We start from the raw sequence: 21,011 nt of genomic DNA on the forward strand, positions 1-21,011 counted from the left end.
TATGGTCAGAGCGGTGGGCTGATGTGATAATGCGTGCAGCTGAATGCTGGACAGAGATTAAAGGACGGAGGTGAGAAAGGAAGCCCAGCCAGGAGGATGTTACAGTAATCAAGTCGGGAGACCACTAGGGCATGGACGAGGATTGTACAAAAAGAATCTCCAAGCCTAGTTGGAAGAAGGATGCCTTTAACCCACTTTCTCTGCCTGTTAAATTTTTTTTAAAAAAAATTTAATTCCCATATTTTCTGTAAGAAATAAAACTTGCACTTTCATCTCTTGTTAAAGTGGATTCTAAGGGACACCAAAGTTCCCCTCTCAATATCAAATCTTGACTCCCAGACCCCTCATTCCTACCCATTCTGCTTAATTTTGGAAATAATGGATACTCCTGGGCTACATTCATTCTGTAAATCACATCTCCTGATTTTGAAAACTCTAGCAATGCCCAAACTTTGGTCCTCCAGGCACCTTGGACTTCAACTCCCAGAAGTCTTAGCCCACTTCACTAACAGTTAGGGATTCAGCTGAAGTCCAAAACATCTGGAGGACCAAAGTTTGGAAAACACTGCTCTAGGGAATCTCATAGATCTTGTGAAAACTGATTATTTAAACTGTACAGTACAAACAGAGATACATACACATGCCCTTTAAAAATTATTGTTATTATTATTCCACTCTTCTTCCGAGAAGCAGAAAGAGATTGCATAGTGGTTTCAGCTGGGAATCTAGGAACTGTTGTCCAAAACATTAACTCTCCCGAGCTTTACCCATACCAGAATGTAACTAAGGGGGGATACAGACAGCCAGAAAGGGGCGGCCAGACACTGCCTCTCTCTCCTCCAGATGGAGGCGGCACCAACCAAATGGCGCAGCCTCTGCAAGGCATAAAAGGAACCCACTCCCGGTGGGTTATTTTTGTGCCACTGGCAAGGTGCCACCCTCATGTGTACTGATGGTGTACGCATGGTGCAGCACTATTTGAACACTGTGCCACGCATATGGCATCATGGCGGCCCCCGTGTGGATGGGGGTGAGCCATGATGGCACCCAGACAGTGTGGTAGGGCTTGGGAGTGTGCAGACGCTCCTCTCTCCCAAGCCCTAAAATTGGCCTCAGGCCGGCGCTTTGCACCAGTCTGTACCGAGCCATTGTTTAGGAACACAGATCCAAAATAAATGCATATTATTCTATTATTAATACATATTGTACTGTATTCCCTATCACCATGTAAGGATGTGAGAGGTAGTCAGGAAGAAAATCCACTCCTTTTGAGATGTGGTGCTGGAGAAGAGTGCTGAAGATACCATGAACAGCCAAAAAGAAAAATAAATGGGTCCTTGAACAGATCAAGCCTGAACTCTCTCTGGACGCCCGGATGATCAAACTGAGACTGTTGTACTTTGGCAACATCATGAGAAGGTACGATTTATTAGAAAAGACGATGCTGGGAAAGGTAAAGGGTAGCAGAAAGAGAGGAAGACCGCACTCCAGATCGGTAAACCAGATAAAAGAAGTCACAGGGTTAAGCCTGCAGGACTTGAACAGAACAGCTGAGGACAGGGGATCTTGGAGATGTCTCATCCACAGGGTCACCATGAGTCAAGGTTGACTCCAGGGCAGTTACCAACAATAACAAATACTGTACTATTTTATTTATTCATCCTTCATTAGCCTCTTGTTTTCCTGCTGTTCCCCTGTGTCAAAGTTTATACGGAAAACACTGGGAACTGTCCTCTTGTGTGCTATAAAATACTAAGCATATAGCTGTTGTGATATAAAAGGGAGAAAAAGGGGTAGGAGAGATGAATAGGATATAGTATAAAAATTAGAACTGGGATGCATTTCTTGAGTTGGAGTTAAAAGTATAATTCAGGTTGAAATGATTGAAAACGACAAGTATAATAAATAACTACCAATTTATTTATTAATACTGTACATTGAAAATTCTTTTAATCGTAATATATTTAATTCTTTTTAAGGGGGGTTGTAATTTTATGTACAATATTGTATATGGATATTTTAGTTGGTAGCAGCTTTTATTGTCTTGCTACAGAAAAGCAGGATAGAAATAAACATTTTATTTATTATTTATTGCTTTAGTTTAAAAATAATGAAAACAGTAATAAGTGATAAGCTTTGCTGTCTCCAGGTGCCAACAATCTAAGCCACAAAAAATGATGGCACCCAGAAATCCAATCTCAGGAATATTGGAAAAGTCGTGGGGAAATAATGCATGCTTACATATAGCATAAGCAAGCAACAACTTTCAACGTCACCATCCACTCATCTGTATAAATATATCAATTAAAAAGGCCTAAGAAATAAATAGAACGACTTTGCCCTTGAAAACAGATTTGACAGCACCTGCCCATTAGTACAGCTTGTCCAAAGGTGCGCTCAGCATTAGAAAAATACTACTAATGTTATAGTCCAGTAAACAGCAACAAAATTACAATTTCGTCCACGATTTCAATTTATACCATTTCCCAAGACTGGTGTAGCATGTTGTAGGCTCATAAAATGCCTTTAAATGTCACTGCAATTAAATAGCCTAACCAAGGACTATAGTCTGTCTTGTGATTTATGCCGGTTTTATTACATAATTTAAAACACAATTCCCAGCTATTAAACAATCATCACTGTCATTTCTGTTCGTTAGTTACTTATGCACCGAGGGCATATAAAGAGAGACAGATGAAAAATACCAACCCTATGGGCCAAAGTGGTCAATTCTTGTTATTTTTAAATAATGGCCTTTTAAAAATATATACTTAAAATCTGGCAGCTCTTTTGTGTTACATAGACTGCGAAGTGTCTGGCAATGCCCAAATTTATTAATCCTCCCCCATTCCATATAACATTCTCATCAAAATGCTGAATTTGAATTAGGTTAGGTAGGGTTTAAAATGAGCTTTCCTTATCTGTTTTTTTAGTTTCCCCCTGTTTCTAGTCTCCCCACCCGCACCTGGTGGCACAGATCTCTCTATTAATATTAAGTAGGTTCTGATGTTAAGCTTTAGCAATTTGCACATTAACAGCATTTGGCAAGTTTGGGGCTGATCTCTGGAGCAGTAACGAAAAAGAAGCTAGCAGTTTGTTCAGCACCAGAAGAGTAAGCAACCCATCCTCCAAAAGGCAGAATTCTCCCCTTGATTTTCACAAACAGCAAGATGATCGCACCTCACACTGTTTCTTTGACACTAATCCAACTTCACCCAAACATGCAACACCTTTTACATGGAATCCTGACTCACATTCCTTGGCAATCCAAATGACATGGGGGCAAACTACTCAAAAGGGTAGTTTAGGCAGTAGAAGGCAGCAGGCAGAAATGTTGAAAGGTTCTATTATTGCAAGAGATGGAGAAAGGAACCAGCATCCATGTTCAGAACAGCATCCTTGTGGAGCAGCTGGACAAAATGGGTCCCTACGCTAGAGAGAATAGGATAGAAGGCAAACACTGTTCTCAAAATTAAGAAACCAGGGACAAAACTTGGCAGAAGACTTTCTCAACAAAGTAAACAGCACCATCTCATCCTTTATCATCTCAAGAGCCAGCCTATTGCCACGTTTTGGACATCTCCACCATGAAGCCCCTCTGGCTTGCAGAGAGTGGTTCTTTGCAAAGAGTCACTTCCATGCATCAGAAACAAAAATCTTCCAGAATGAGGTGGAAGGGATGCTCTTTCTTTTTTTAATGTACACACACACACACACACACACAGGCAAAGCTCTGTTCGACAGGCAACTAGTAAATCCCAGCCAAGCCACCAAGGTTGCATCCATTGCACTGCAGAAACAATCCGGTTTGACACCACTGGGACTGCCATGGCTCAATACTATGGAATTCTGGGAATGTCGGTTTGGTGGGGCACCACCAAATCTTGCAGCCAAATTTTACTTTTTTAAGGGGGTTTTTAAAAAAACACACACACCAAACCAGCCAAAATGGCGAATTCTGCCTCTTTTTCTTCTCTTGCACAAACAGATCTCCCCTTGATCGAAAGAGAAAGAGCCATGTAGCACACAAAGGAGAAGTTTGTCGTCCCCCCCCTTTCCCTTTCCCTTTCCTTTCCCCCCCTTGCAGAGATACATTGTACGCCTCTCTTCTCCCTCTGCCTTTTCTGCCAGCTTCACTCCACAGCAGTGGGCTTTTCCTCCTTCCAGCCATCCTCCTCCCTTTTTTCCCTTCCTTTATGCCTTCAGAGATTCCCCCCCCTTTCTCTCTCTTCTCTCTCTCTCTCCCTCTCTCAAAACCAGCAAAGGGAAAGGACGCCTGGTTTCCCTTCTCGGATTTATTTTATTTCATTTCAAAGGAAACACCCACTCACTGCCCCCTTCCTCTCAAATGCTGGCACTGCCACTTGCAAAGAATAAATAAAATTACAAATACTGTATAGAGAGAGCAATCCCAGGCAACCTTCCAAAGCAAGACATGGCATGCCAAAGGGAAGAAAGGTCTTTGGTGGAGCCTTTCCCCAGCGATGATTTTAAAAAGGTTTTCTCAATGACTTTCTTCTCGCTGATTCCTTACCTACAACCATCAGTCTCTGGTCCCTGGATGCTGAGCCTGCGGGATGCTCTGCGCCTGCGCATTCAGGAGGAGGGGCTCCCCTCCCTGCAGAGAAAAAAAAAAGCACCCAAATTGTCAAGCCAAGCAAATTGAAGAGCCAGGATGAGGAACCCTTGGTTCTCCACTCTGCAATCCCTATTCTTCTGTCAATATATCAACCAACCATCTCTTTCTCCTTCCTTCCATTGCTTGGCAGCATCTCTCTTTGCTTTCCCTTTTGCTTTTGCACCCATAAACCCTCCCCATCCCCATCTGAACAACAGATGAACTATCAAATGAGATGATCCATTTCTGTGTTGGTGTGTGCCTTCAGGTCCTGGGGTATCCTGGGAGGATTTGATACTATGCAATCTATTATAGGATAAGTATGGGTTTCCCTTCTTGAATGGCACTACAAGATCCTTTTGCATAATACTGATTTTCCAGATGTAACATGACTATATCTTGGAATCCTGACTGTGCGTTGTGCATGCATAACCCCCCCCCCACAACCAAATGCATAATGCACCCTTGCAAGATGTGCAAATTTTGTAATGTGTAACCCTCATGCACAGCTGGTATGTTTTTCAGCTGGGAGGGAGGGATTGAAAAGGGAGGAACTTGACAAGCAAAGCATATTTAATATACAGGAGAAGGGAGCAGGGGAGGATGAGGAGCTCTCTATTCTCCACACTGCATTTCCCCTTTCTTATATAAATATATTATTAAACCAACAAGAAACCCATTTTCTCCTTCCCTCCCTCTCTCTTGGCAAGCTCCCTCTGCTTTTGCTTCTATAACCCTCAAGCCCCCTCCCCATTTAAACAACAACTGAACCATTATAGGATATATGATACTATGTGTTATTTGTTGTTGTTGTTCCCGACTTATGGCTAAGGCAAAGCTATCATGGAGTTTTCTTGCCATGATTGGTTCAGACAAGGATTATACTGTATATTATACTACATATTGTATTAGAAACAGGGATTTCCCTGCTTGAATGTGCATGCATATTTTTTTCCTGCAATCAAATGCATAATGCACTCTTGCAAGATGTTTAGATTTATGATGGGTAACCCTCACACACAGGTGGTACATTTTACCTGCGTGGAGGTGGAGGGAAAGGGAGGGATTGAAGGGCGTAAGGGAGAGAAGATGAACTAAAAAAACCCCTAGATGACTATTATTATTTTGGAGGGGGTGATTTTTTCTCCTCTACCATGAATTCCCAGTTCCATCTCCTCTGAACAGAACATGGCCAACCCCACACTGGTGTAGCCTGGTTTATTGAAGAGCTTTACCCTTGGAAAGTGCAAGCCAAACCTTCTTTCTGAGGGGTTATTCAGATGGTAAAATATCCAGGATGAATCTGGGTTGAATCTTTGTTGTTCACATGCATCCCAAATGCACCTGTTTTTTAGGGGGACTGTGAAAAAAACCCACTTAACCCAGGATAATCGATACTGGGTTTTCCCCAAGTGTTTTTTTTTTAATTCACATTGTCAGCAGTGTTAATGACCAAGTTGAATAGACCCAGGATTAAATTCTGCATGCCTTGAATGTGTTTTGAATACATTCCCATCATCAACTCCATGTTTATTCAAAAGCTTGCATGTTTGAGCAGAACATGCAGAGATGTGGTTCCATAGTATGAATAACAAATGCGTGAGTGAAGTTATTTGCATCGTTCCACTAAAAAAATGATGTGGTCCCTTAATAGCATGCATTTTTATCACATCTCTATCCTACTGGCCAAAATTCTGCCATATGGGTTTTACAGATTTGGCCACCCATTACATGTCTGCATCCACACTGCAGAAATTATCTGGCCTGACACCACTTCAACTGCTATGGCTCAGTGCTATGGAATTCTGGGAACTGTTGCTTTGTCAGACATTTAGCCCCCTCTTTCAGAGAGTTCTGGTGCTGTAACAAAGTACAATTCCCAGAATTCCATAGCACTGAGCCGTGGCAGTTAAAGTGATGTCAAACCAGATTACAGTGGGCCCTTGATATCCACTGGGATTTGGTTCCAGGACCCCCATGGATAACAAAATCCATGAATGCTCAAGTCTCACTATGGCATAGTAAAATTGTGATCTTTATATCAAACAGCAAAACCAACATTTCCTTTTTGGAATCTAAATATTTCTGGAATATTTTCAAGCTGTGGATGGTTGAATCCATAAATAAAAAATCCATAGATATGGAGGGCCAACTGTATTTCTGCACTGTGGATGCAGGCTAGAAGACTTCTAGAAACCTCTGTGGGATTTATTGGGATGGGTTTTGAACTGCTGAAAAACTAGGATCTGTTATGGTGTAAATAGGAATGAAAGATTCAGTATTTGCAAAGCAACCAGAGTTGTTTTCCTACCATCTTTTGAATGGGTATTGTTTCTCATTTTCAAAATCCAACACCAGCAACAGTTTTCATTGTATAAACCCCAGTTTCACTCCAGGAACAGAAAATTCTGTCTTAAATATGGTCTCCGTCAGAAGGCTCTTAGCGATGTATTCCATGACAAGAAATATTATCTGAACATTCCTCACTTTGCCCGATTTGGGAAAAATCTCTGGGGCTGCATCCACACTGCAGAAATAATCCAGTTTGACACCATTTTAACTGGCATGGCTCCATGATATGGAATTCTGAGAATTGTAGTTTATTGTGGCACCAAAGCTATCTGACAGAGAAGGCTAAATGTCTCACGAAACTACAGTTCCCATTATTTTCACTCTGCTAACATCTCTTGCCAGCATTGTGAGCCCAACAATTCTCCCTGCTGTGGCACCTGGAAAGAGTAAGAGATGCCTTCACTTGCTGGCATACTTCCTTGCCTACCTCCAAACTGACACACTCAGAAGAGGCATGGTCACATTTTGGGATTTGCTAGTCCCTCTGGCCAGTTTTCCATCTTCTGCTGAAGGAGCAAAGAGAAAAAAGCTTGCTCTTTGTGTCATTGCAAGTTGGCCTCTACAACATAGGTGCAGAATTGTTAACCATCCCTTTTCAAATATGATTTTAGGCTCTTGCACCATTAAAACCCTAAATGCTGGATTTTGGACACCTTTGAATTTTGCAACCAAATTTTTGGCTGAAAGAGTGTATCAAATGTTTTTGCAGGTTTTGAAAAACTGCAGAATAAGGTGGAAGTGAGTTGTAATGGGCATTTAATTTAAAGTCTAAAAAATGATGGCATAAATATCTTAAAGATACCACACCTTGGAAGCTAAGCAGGACCAGCTGTGGTTAATACTTAAATGGGAAACTGCCAACAAATATCAGGTGCTGTAGCTTGTTTTTTATGAATTAAAAATAGGACCTTATCACAAGGAGGAAATTGGGCAAAATTGGGGGCTTAAACAGTGATTATCCCATGGAAAACGTGATGTCACAATTAAGATTTTCACACAGCATCACTATTAAACAGGCAATAAACAGCAACAAATCATTCATGGGGAAATCCCCAAAATGATTTGTTGCTGTTTATTGCCTGTTTATTGCCTGTTTAATAGCTAGGTGTGTGAAAATCCTAATTGCTAAATCATGTTTTGCACAGGATAACTGCTGTTTAAGTCCCTGATTTCGCCCTCATTTTCCCATGTGATAAGGTCCATAGCTGTGGGCTATATTTCAGAATAATGAGCTGGCAAAACCACCTCTTGAGTATTCTTCGCCTAAGAAAATCTTATGAAATTTACGGGGTCGCTGTAAAGTCAACAACAAACCTGAAGGCACAGATATGCACATAAACTGCTAAAGTAACATGTACAGAGAAAGTGACACAAGCATCCTTTCCAAAATGAAAAACACAAGTTCAAAATGTTTAGTGTAGTTGTACACTGCATCTGAGAAGAAAGAAAAGAAAATCTGGAAGAGGAGTACCAGAGATGGGGATGACTCCTCTGATGGCAAAGAGAAAAGACAGTATAGACCAAAGAAAAAAAGAAAAGAAAAAGGTGATGGGTTTCAAACAGTAAAAACGCAGAGATATATAAAACTTGCACAACACCTCCAAGCAAGCCTTTCTTTCTTTCTTTCTTTCTTTTCTCCTCCTCCGCCTTCTTCCTCTTCCTCTTCCTATTCTTCTTCTCATCATTACCCTGCCTTTTCCCCAGGAGACTTGCAGCAGTTAAAACATCTATAGGTTGTTGCCATACTGCAGAATTAATGCAGTTTGATACCACTTTAACTGTCATGGCTCCATCCTTTGGAATCCTGTGATTTGGTTTGTTGTGGCAGCAGACTCTGACAGAGAAGGCTAAATATCTTTAAAAAGTTCTAATCTCAGAATTCTATAGCATTAAGCCATGGCAGTTAAAGCAGTGTCAAACTGCATTAATTCTGCAGTGTAGATACAGCCATAGTTTAAAATTATGTTATATTGAAGAAGGTGTCACTTATGTGACTTGCTTATATATGTACCTTCAGAGAGAGATAAATGCTTTTGGTAAGCAGCTTTATTGCTTTCATACACCAACACTGACTGATCACTGTAAAGATCTGAAACTTGTATCTCTCCACACAGTCATTTGAAAATTTAAGGCAAGCAGTGGTGTATTCAGGTCTTTTAATCCAAGACTCAAGCCAAGTCTCAAATCTCTACATTCAAGTCTCAAGTCCTTGCAAAGTACTTTCAAGTCAAGTCTCAAGTCTGGAAAACACCTTTGGGGGCATTCACACTCATTTTGTTTTGGGTTCATGAATCTGTTCAATTCATTGCAACCCTTGTGTTATTCATATATGCTATCATATTGGTTTAAAATGGAGTTGCCTCCCTTCCTTTCAAGCAAACGATAGAGAATGATCCAAACTGATTCAGAAGCTTCCCACATTGTTTTTGTAGTTTTTCTTTAACAGAAAACAAGGAGGTGATGCACATTTCTCAGAGGGGAACAGCAAATGTGCTAGGCCATGGGCATGAGGCAGGGTTAGAGGTCTGCTTGGTAGCCTGTCCCTGCTGTACTTTGAAAGATCCTTCTAAAGCTTTTCAAAGGCTTTGGAAGGAGCCTTCTACCTCAATCTTGTTGCCTAACACATTTGCTGTTCCTCTAAGAAATGCACCCTGTGGCCTGGGGCCAGATCTTGCCTGCTGATTAAAGTGAACAATGGCAGCAACTCGCTAGCTAAAAATATTCACTTGTCGAGTTGAGTTGAATCTGTGTATCATTTATTACCAAGTCACTGTGAGATGGATGGATTTTAAGATTAATATCCCCACAATAGATTTGTAGAAAATGGTTGCACAGTGGATACAAAAAAGTAAGATTTTTTAGTTGAGGCCTTGTAAAGGAAGAGAATGCTGAAAAGGATTTGCAGAAGAATGTTTAGAGACGAAGGCCTGTTACAGACTGCCAAAATAAAGCTGCTTCGGGTCTCTTTGGAGGTATGCTGTTTAAATGATGTATGCATCCTAAGAATCCGGAAGCTGCACCAAAGCTGCACTCCGGTGCTTAGGAATGGAGTGTGGCTTTGGCACAACCTCTGGACTCTTAGGACCCATGCGTCATTTAAATAGCATACCTGCAAAGAGACCCGAAGCAGCTTTATTTTGGCAGTCTGTAACAGGCCAAGATGACCTTTGAAGGCTCATCAAGGTACCTGGCCCGCTCTGAAAGTAATAATAATCAAGGATAGCATCCTTGAAAGAGAAAGTAACACATGGGTGATAAGGGTGATGGAATATTCCAAATATGCCTTAAGTGTATGTTAGTATATTCATGTTTCCTTGCTCTGATTGCAAGAAAGTTTTGTATGTTTAAACTTTGAACCAGCCAATAGAATGTATGTTAGGGACCTTTTTGTTTGAATTACTATAAGGGCAGCCATTTTCTTTTATTCGGGGCCTCAGTTTGTTTTGGAATTTGAATTCCACTGAGGACTTTGCCAGCAAATAAACTTTGGATTCTCAGCATCATAGGTCCTTTTGTCAACTCTGTTCTGTCAAGCTGGTGGACTTAGTGAGAGAAAGTCCAGCCTTCAAGATTCCCACAACAACTGAAGTGACTTGATTCTGAGTCAGCTGACTTGAGTCCACACCTCTGAGAACAAGGGTTGTGATTTGCAGCCTTCTGGATCTTATTACATTCCATCCCACTCCCACAACGATGTATATACACTTTATACCTGAGCATTTTTATCACTCTAAGCATCCGAAGAAGGGAGTTTATATCCCTGAAAGCTCATGTAAGAATAAAAATCAGTTAGTTTTAAAGGTTTTTGCTACATTCCTTTTCCTCCTCACTCTCACTTCCCCTCTTTTTATGCTGCAAGAGACTAACATGGCTACTTATTTGAAGAGTTTGAAAAAATTCCTTTTGGGATAGAACTTCCAAAATGACAATGCTGCTGGAGGATCCTGGAACTCCCTAAATGACTTTTCAAAGCTCTGATAGGGAACAAGCTTCCCTAAGTAGAGGGTCACAGCAAGAGTAAAATAATAATATTAAATTTTGTGCTTGCTGAATTGAAGAATCTGCTTGTGTGCATGTAGATAGAAACGGAAATGACCGATAGGAAGGGATGGTTAGTTGTTTTGACTTGTCACTGTAGCATCTGTGACTTAATGAACTTCAGTCATTAATTTAAATCACAAGGCATGTCAAAAGCACCTACTTTCTCTTGATTAAATTGGCTTGCTAATCAGCAACCACCATGTTAATTTATGAACAAGGTTGTTCTTCAGACCTTGCCACATTCACTGGAGATAAAAATGCTGAAAGACAGATGGAGACAGCCAGGAGACCTGATGTTTTGGGTCCTTGGTGAAGATTATTTGGGGGGGCTTGAGATTTGTCCAAAAGAATAGAAGGGGAATTACAAACAGCCCCAAGAAATAGACTGTTTTTAGATTAATTTTAAATGGGCTTGGACTTTAACAAATAAAAGGTAAATGCCAGTGAAGCTATAGAGAAGAAAGGTTGTACCAAAACTTGTGCTGTTGCTCTTTCTCAACTAACAGCTAAACTCAAAGAATGAAAATTATTATAGATCTGTTTCTGAAACTTGAATGAGCATCTAAAGCATATAATGTGTTTCGAAATGAGAAGGTAAAAAATGGCAGACATTTTTTTCTGAAGGCTCTTTGTGTAATATCTGCCAGTATTAACCTACAATATGGAACAAAAACAGAGGCAACAGGAAAGAACAACTAACTTGCCAAATATCCCAGGAATCCCCATGTATGAGTCCCTAGAACATCCAGACATCTCCTGCAACACAGAGGAATCATATTCAGGTTTTCAGGGGGGGGGGTCTTTTCTTTTCTTTTCTGCAGACTAATTGACATGGAAGAGAGCAACTTAAAAACCACAGCTCTTGGGAGCATGGGATTGCCAGGTGGTAAACAAAGGGCTTAAATATGCCTTGCACAGAAATGTCATGTTTGGATCTCCCAGTGTTTTTGATACATAAAAGCAGCTGCAGAGTTGCTGAACTTGGTCAGAGAAACAGATTATTTTATAGAGAACAGATTTCTATTGGAAGGGCTGTCCAGTTCAAGCCAAGTTTACAGGTAAAGAACCATAAGAAGGGGAAAAGGGGCCTTTGTTTCACCCGACAACAGTAGAAAACAAGGCCATGAAATTGCCCATCAACAGCTGGCACCTGATATCAGCCAAGTAGGTTAGCCAGTGTCCTAGCAGCTACTGTCTTCCTCACAATGATGAGATGCTCTGTATTTGTATTTAAATTACAATAATGTTATCTACATTTTTATCTATGCATATAACTTAACATATGCAAAGCAATGCACATTTTAGTGATGCACAATTTGGACAGTCTAATAACACTGCTGGGGGAAAAAGTGCTTTAAACCATTCCTAACTTAAATTATGACCCTCAAGTTGCTGATTTTGCCTCAGTCTCTGTGTTTTTCCTAAGAGAAAGGCAAACAGCAGTGAAGGTGGGATTAATTTAGCTTGGGAAAATAGCATGATGGGAATGAGTTAAACTCCCCCTCCATTAGCTCACTGCTCCAGTTAAAATACAACCCCTGGCAGATGCTTTAAAACACTCAGAGATCTAATCATAGGTTTCCCATGTAATGGGTATTGTGTTTTTTAAAAATAAAGAGAATGACTGAGATGATAAAATATACCATAAAGGAGATACAGTTTGGCAATCTTAAGCTATTACTTGTTATTGTTCCCCACAATGCAAGAGAACAAAAATCTCTGTCCACTCTCTCTTCATCACTCCTTGCTCTGGTATGTTTTCCCTCAGCTTTAAATATATACATGTGCAGTTTTAACTGCTCCAGTTTCCATAACGACACAATACACTTGTTCTACAGGACTACAACGTCAATTTTTAATCACATCACATTATTTTGGAATTTGATTGCATTGGTATAGGACTTTGGTTGCTATAACAACTGTGCAGTTAAATGTATGTACAGTTCTACGTTGTGGTCAGATACCCCTAACACTTAGAGATATAAATCAGGACCCATGTTTCTTTAACTTTTGCAGTCCTCTTCATCCAAGAGGGTAGATCAGATGCAACCTACACAGCCAACCTACACCTACTTCTTTTTAAAACCAGTGTTTAAAACAAAACAAAATATGGAGATGGAGGTGGGAGAATTTTAAAAGAAGAGCAGAATACAAAGTAGGGGGATGCCCTGGTTTCAACTTTGGTGAATCTCTAGAGATAGTGAATTGAACATTCCTGCCCTTTAACTTGGCAAATCACAACACTGATGAGGGCTGTTGACACACTGAAGAATTAAAGCAGTTTGACACCATCTTAACTGCCATGAATCTGTCCTACTGAATTCTGGGCTTTGTACTTTAGAGAAGCACCAAAGCACTCTGACAAACCAGGCTGAGTCCCTTGCCAAACTACAACTACCAGGAGTCCACAGGATGTCATCATGACAGTTAAAGTGATATCAAACTGCTTTCATTCTGCAGTATATACCCTTCCTATGTTACGGGATAAGGAAAAATGGGTAGAGTATTTAGAATTTTTTGTAACTCTGTGGTATCAATCATGGGAGTTTATCACATTGTTTTCATTGTTTTCAAGTAAGGGTGGGAAAATGTCACTAAGCATATGTTAATTTAGTGTTTAAAGAGCAGTTTCAGGGGACCTACAATAAAGTACTGCAGTGCAGAAAGTATGCCTTTTCAGTCATTTTGCCAGCCAGTGATGCCTTCTTTCAGGATGCTCCATTCCATGGCCTCTCCATAACTTCAGTTTTCCATACTTCTTCTCCACCAGACACTCAGCACTCTGTGGCCACTGACTGAATATACTTAGAGGTCACTTGGGAGTTTGAGGATTATTACTGTTTTTGCCCTTATAGATCCCTCTTCCAGGGGTGTTTATTCTGCAGATCCTCAGGGTTCCTTAAGCATGCTCACTAACTTGGTCTTTTTTTCAATAGCCTACTTTTGGCTACATAGGTGTCCCCCACTGGGCTGGCATCCTGTTCAGTAATGATGATATCATATGTCTGTTTTATGCCATCATAAATCACTTTTTATGATCATTTTGCATGCAACAACCAAAAGTCCTCCCAGAACAAGTGGACAATGGGTGGAGACACCTCCAACTCTCTTACTCTGTAGCCAAATGTATTGCAACAGGCATCAAGAATGATATGATTTTTTAAAAAGCAATCAAAATACAGTCTGGTAGTTTTTAACTAAGTTTAGTTCTGAACAGTCATTTTCTATTTGATTAATATTGTCTAATTCTCTTCTTTCTAAAAAAGCAAACACACCTATTAATGTTTGTTCTTTTTATTCATGTATTTCAATAATGGAAAAACACAGCATTTTTTTTTTAAAAAAATTAAAACATCTCACATTCACACTTGCTGCATACTTTGCCACTTCCAGAAGCAATTTTATTCTCATAATAATTGCTTAGAATTAATTATAGGAAAGACTTGTTAAAATTATAAGCGACAGATTTGTAGTGAAACAACCAAGATTGTGTGTGTGTCTCTCTGTGTGTTACCTTCTGTGGACAGATGGACATAAATGATGTTTGTTAGTCATGCAAACCATTATTTAGTACAAAGAAGGATGTGTTTTCCTACATTTACAAGGTTTGGCACTATAACAGTATGGATAAAGATATAGGATACTTTATCTCAAGTAAGAAAATATGCCTCTAGCTAAGTATTTTCTACAGTATCTAGTCGTGTTATTGAAGGTTTCAATCAGGATTCTTCCAGCCACACCTAGAGATGTCAGGAATAGAAGAAACCTGGGACTCTTTGTGTGCAAAGCATGCACATTTCCACTAAACTCTGCCCCTGTTCAACACAGCATATTCCCATTTGCCACAGATTCTCCATAAATCAGATGGAGTTCCTTTACTTGTTATTCTGTTATTTTGTAGAGACTAAAGATGTTTTATCAGGAACAATGTTATGGTCTTTCTTTTCAGATTTTAAAACAATTTCTAAGTTTTTAGATGGATTTTGTACCCAAAAAAGGATCTAAAAAGTAACAAGTAACAATATGAAATTCACTGGGTGACCTTTGGAAAGTTACATTCTCTCAGCCTCAGAGGATGGCAATAGCAAACCCCCTCTGAACAAATCCTGCCAAGAAAACCTCATGATAGGTTTGCCTTAGGCTCACTGTAAGTTGGAAATGACTTGAAGGCAAACAAACAAACAACATCACTATGCACTAAAACATTAAGAAAAAATCCCTTTTGGGGATTTCCAAATTTTTAGAAAATAGCTTGCCAAAGTCTACCCACAAGTTATGTTATGGTCACATCTGTGTAAAAAAAATATTAACATTGCCATGTTGTTTGTTGTTATTGCTATGTAGCTTCAGGTTGACTCTGACTTGTGACAACTCTATCCTAGAGTTTTCTTGGCAAGATTCATTCAGAGGTTTGCCATTGTCTTCCTCTAACGCTCAAAGTATGTGACTTGCCCAAGATCACCCACTGCGTTTCCTTGGCTGGGTCAGGATTTGAACCCTGGTCTACTGGAATCCTAGTCCAACACTCAAATCACTATACTGTGCTGGCTGTCCTGCCATGAGTCCACTGCATCCTGGAGCCAGCTCTGGCTGTGAAAGAATACGTTTAGGAAATAAATCAAAAGGTACACTTTGAACTGTGCCTTAGAGGAACTGCGCCAGCAAAGACCCACATTTAATGTGTTTTTGCTGAATTGCTGCTTTGTTTTGCTTTGTTTTTGCTGTCTATACCTTCTAAACAGTTTTGCAGAGTAGATTGTAACAGCAGCCTTCAATTTTAGGTAGTGTAATCTTGTTGAATTACAGTTGGTAGTCCAAATCCTACAACAAAATCACAGTTTTCCCCACAAATGGTTTTAAAACAGCTTTTAGCCATTGATTACCATTTCAGAGATTCCTACAATTGCTAAATCAAGTGATTTATGCATTGCCTCTCTTCAGGTTTGAGTCTCATAAAAAGATAGGAGGTATGCACTCTCCCACTTTGGGAATAGAATGTATTCAGAAACAATCCTTCTCTTTCTACTTTGGACAAAGCCTTTGGGTATGAGGATCAAAACCTTAAATACTTTCCCTCCAAACCTTTTATTTGGAATGTTCAAAGGTGTTCTGATATAACCCAGAGTTATAGGTACTGCAGCAAATTCACAAGTCTCTCACAATTGCCAATCAGAAGGACAATCATAAGAATAACATTCAGTAACACAGAAAAAGCCCTTGTTTTACTAGCTTCAAAGTGGTTTTATTGCAACTTGTGTTCAGGTTCAGTTGGCTCATTTGAATCCAGTTCAAAGATTCCAGCGCTATTTTAAGGTAGGGGAAGCTCAACAGTTGAAGGAAGGTTGTTATCATTTTGTCTAGTGGCAGGTATGTTTCAATAAAGCAATAAAACTCCTCCTTTACATTGTTGCAAAAGCAAAAGCGGTGGAGGTAACGTGTTACAAGATAAAAGGATTTGACACATACCACTCTCAAAAGAAAATGTGAAACTTGTATGTTTAAGTGTAAAACGATGCACTTGGGGCAAAAACCTCTTTCAATTTCACATATGTATTGTTGGGATGTGAAGTGGTTGATATCTTTCAGAAATTCCCTCCATGGGTTCAGTGTAGATATTCCCATGCGACTGTGGATAAGACACATTGCGTACAGCCTTTATTATTCCTGGGAGAACTTGGCTACAATAGATGTTTTAATAGTTTTTGTGCTTAATGTAACTTTTTCCATGGTCCTGCAACACACCTACCAGGTTCTGCTCCCACTTCAGATCACCAGACCCCCATAAAACTCTCACCTAAGGTATGGAGCCATCTTCTTTCCCTCTTTCTCCTGTATGTAACATAGTTCTGTAGTTTAGCACTGCTTACTTGGAATGTATTATTTCAAAAAGTTGTTAATGGACTCTCTTGAGCAAGGCCTGAGTAGTAACAAGATTGTGTTTGTCCACTAGCCTGCAGTGCCTTAGAACTCTTGAGATCAGGCTTTGATTCTCTGATTGACCATGGAAACTTGGGTGAGCCACACACTCTCAGCCCTAGAAAACACCATGATCGGTTCATCTTAGGGTTACCATAAATCAGAATGGATTTGAAGGCACACAACAACTAGTGCAAGTAACAGAGCTTACTTATTTTTTAATATGCCCTTCCAACACAAATACTCTACATCACTGGGCAGTGCAAGCGAACATGATCCAAATAAACAGGAAAAGACTGAGGTAGGTCCAGATGTTATATACACAGAAGAGCTAAACAAAGGATGTAAAATTGATATGAAATAGATTAATGGACCCTTTTCATATTTTGAAAGAACTTCTAAAGCAGCTGCTTGTACCTCTCCACCTATATTAATGACTGATGCATATCCAGTGTTCACACTTCCCCACAAGAAAAATTCAAAAATTGTCATGTGACCTTGAAGAGAGTGATTTGTTTTTTAATGCATAGAAATTGGCTTTCTTATTTATGTATTTTTGACAATGAAAGAGGGTCAAGTTTGTCTCATGGCTTTTTAAAAAGTTCTATGTCCTCAAAGTGCAACTCTGAGCTGGTGATTACAGATCAGTTTGCCAATGGTAGCTCTTTTCCCATAAATTGAGTAAGATGTATCATACTACTGTACTTTGTTGGAGATATAAGACACAGACACTACCTTAATATTTGGTTTGTGTGTGGAATAATTTTAAAATTCTGCAACTTGGTGTTATTAATAATTAATTATCTAACAGAGTATAGTATTACAAAAAACAAAATTAAAAAATCCAAAGACTATACTGTTCCCTGAAAAGAAAAATACAAGAATTGTATTCTCCTTGGGGCCAAGAAAACATTTTTAGTTGCTCAGCTTCACAATTATATAATGTGATATCATGTGGAGTTGAGAACAAAGAATTTCAAAATACTTTTTTGGACTATATTTCAAAAAATGCAAATCATGGTTGAGAGTTGTAGTCAAAAAAGTAACTTTTCTAATCTCTGTACTTTAAATAACTGAACTCTAGACTCTAGACTTTTACCGTTTGTATGTAGCATAACTTACGAATCATTCATGAGGGATCAGTGGGCTGACAGTGGAAACTGTCATTCAATCTTTAAAAGGACACCAACCTATCATAAACAATTAATGTGTTCTTAAAAACAGCTGAATTAATTAAAATTGAATATTATAGGATATATGTGGCCTGCCTCTCATGTATTGTCTGAAGTGCAGCCCTGGCATTAAGCTAGACTACAAGTGTTTTGAGATGCAGTTTTAAAACATGAGTCTAGAAAAATAAAGCATTATATTTAAGCAAAGAAATATTCTAAAAGTAATGCAGGTCTGATATTTTTAAATGAAGGGTGGTATAAGAACTGTAATTGTTTTCATTTCTGCTTATTCCACATTAATATCTACCTGTCTGCAGTGTTTGACCATGAGGTACCTAGGAGCAGCCCTACAATTAGACAAAATAAGATGGTCAGGAGGCAACAGACAGGTGCTGGAAGACAGCCTATGAATGTTCCATGGTATGTTCTGTGCTTCCTAAGCGATCTCACTCTCCCAAGGTGTGATGGTGGTAGTAGTAGTTGTTGTTGTGTACCTTCAAGTTGTTTCTGACTCATGGTGACCCTAAGGCAACCCTATTGTGGGGTTTACTTGGCAAGATTTGTTCAGAGGGGGTTTGCACTTGCTTTCTGAGGCTGAGTGTGTGTGACTGGCCCAAGGTCATCCAGTGGGCTTCCAAGGCTGAGCAAGGATTTGAACCCTGGTCTCCCAGTGTCCTAGTCCAACACTGAAACAGGGACGTAGCCAGGTTTTTGGGAAGGGGAGGGTCCAGACTAAGTGCCACCATTATAATGGGGCTTGGGTGCAGCGGCGCAGCAGCACACACCATTCATTTTATCTAACGGAAGGGGGGGTCCAGACCCCAAGAACCCCCCCCCCCCCCCCCACCCCCGCCTGAACCAAGTACACCACACTGGCAAAACAGGTCCCCCCCCCCCCCCCCCAGTCATCCTGTAAGAATCAAGCTCAGGTGGATATTGTATGCAGAATGGCGGCGGGTGTGTATGTGTGAATTTTCCATTGAATGCACTACTACAGGCAACAGAAAGTGTTGCGTTTTCCCTGAAAGTACAAGTGAGCATATTACTCCTTTAATGAGGAAAATGTGTGGAATTTAGAAGAGGTGGGATTGTGCAGCATTTAAAATATTGTTGAATCACAATTCTCCACATCCCTCCCTAGCGCCAATGCTGGCAAGGCCTGAGGGAAGTTGCAGTCCAACATCCGACGGGCTGCAGAATCCCCACCCTTGATTTATAGGGTGTATTTGTGTCTCCCATCCATTGGTCTTCACAACAGTCATCGGCACATGAACAACCGTGACTCCTGGGACTTGTGTATGGTTCCCTTGCCCTGGATTCTGGGAACAGAAAGAAAAGATACAAAGTGGAGAAGAAAAGTCCCAGTGGCAACCCATTCCTTCCAGTCATTGTGGTTATCTTTTTAATGCAGCAATACCTCCTTTATTTTGGCAGCAGCTGACCTCCTACAATCAGGCAAAGGAAAGAACTGCCAGAGGAAATGTAGGACAGCTGCTTCACAAAGATAGCTGCATCTGCTGAGGAAGTGGAGATGGTGTGGAACAATCCTGAAGCTTTCTGCTATTTTTTCTTTCTTTCTGAAAGCACAGAGTGAAAAAGTACAGTATCTTAATTCTCCCATCACAACAGCACCAACCATTCTCATCAAAATTGGGACGCACTTTCTCCTCAGTATCTGAAAGAAAGCAAAGGATGCTCATTCCTGTATTTTCTCATTAGAATGGAAACTTGAGCGCATTATAGATGGGCCTTTAATACGCCCCTGTCACTTGCTAGGGGTTGACCGAAGACCTAGCATCCATACCGGCCTCACCCTTAGCACGTGACGGGGGCATAAAGATGGCAGCGCCCCATACACATGGGCGCCGCCATCTTTATGTGCTGGACACGTTGCGTCCGCACGTGTCATCCCGGAAATGATGGTGCACCTTGCGCTTTGTGGCGCCTCTTCCGGGGCCTGAGAAGGAGCACAATTTCCGCGCTTCTTCTCGGCAGCATCTGGGAGCTGCACTGTTTAAAGGCTGCGGCTCCCGGATGGTGCAAGCGGCGGCGGCAGCAGACCGCCGCAATCCGGTGGTCTGTAACGTGCCTTGGTAATGGAGGCTAAATTTGCAAACCCAAAAGACAACTGTTCTAAATGTACAGTATGGTTTCCAATGTCTAATTAAAATTATTTCTAATTCTGATCTGTAATTCTGTTTGTCTTTCAACACAGGCAATGGCACTCTGGGTCGTAATGCAGGAATGTTGACTTTTGCATTAGCCAATTTGTCATTTTAATTCTGAATACCATTTTATTAACTTTACAATAATATAACAATTCAGCCTCAAGGGCATCTTTATTAAGCCTTCCTGAATTCCGTTCTTAATGGCAAGTCAAATTGCTACACTTTTATCCTCTCCTCTTTGATTTATAAGCAAGCAGTAATTTCATGTGCTAGATGTGTCGCCAACTCAGTCACAACTGTTCAGCAGAAATGTGAAAGCATTTGTAACACACACACACAGCCAAGGCTATCAGAGCAGCTAGGCAACCTTGGGCAAGTCACATACTCTCAGCCTCAAGGGAAGGCAATGACAAATCCTCTGAGCAAATCTTGCCAAGAAAACCCCATGATAGAGAGATAGATGTGCACATTGCCATCAGTCTGCTTCAGCCAGAACTGAGAGCTGGTGTTTAGTGTGAAGGTGCCAGAAATTGCATATGTTTGTGTATTGCCATAATTGGGTTATATAGTGATGGGATATGTGGCAATAATGATTTAGAAGGCTGAGCTCAGACACAGGTGATGAGATAATACAGGAACAGAAGCAAACTTGCCCAAGGTCATTTATGTGAAAGCTTCTGGCTCCAACAACAAAGGAAAAGAGGATGTGTGGGAAAAGAAAGAGAAATGTATTTATCAATTACA

General features: G+C 40.4%; 2 protein-coding genes across 7 annotated transcripts in view; both read right to left on the minus strand.

Annotated features, from left to right (window-relative positions):
- L3MBTL1 (L3MBTL histone methyl-lysine binding protein 1) overlaps nt 1-4,600 on the minus strand; it is a 51,995-nt gene extending 47,395 nt beyond the window's left edge. For all 5 annotated transcript variants that reach the window (XR_006103574.1, XM_042463959.1, XM_042463958.1 and 2 more), the window contains exon 1: nt 4,535-4,600. Coding sequence is in view for 4 of the 5 variants with exons in the window: in XM_042463959.1 (XP_042319893.1) it covers nt 4,535-4,596 (62 nt within the window). In the remaining variant the exon portion in view is untranslated. The remainder of the gene's footprint in view (nt 1-4,534) is intronic.
- IFT52 (intraflagellar transport 52) overlaps nt 1-21,011 on the minus strand; it is a 264,845-nt gene that overhangs the window by 149,726 nt on the left and 94,108 nt on the right. The window lies entirely within an intron of this gene.

This window comes from Sceloporus undulatus, chromosome 4, assembly GCF_019175285.1.
Source record: "Sceloporus undulatus isolate JIND9_A2432 ecotype Alabama chromosome 4, SceUnd_v1.1, whole genome shotgun sequence".
NCBI classification, from domain to species: Eukaryota; Metazoa; Chordata; class Lepidosauria; order Squamata; family Phrynosomatidae; genus Sceloporus; species Sceloporus undulatus.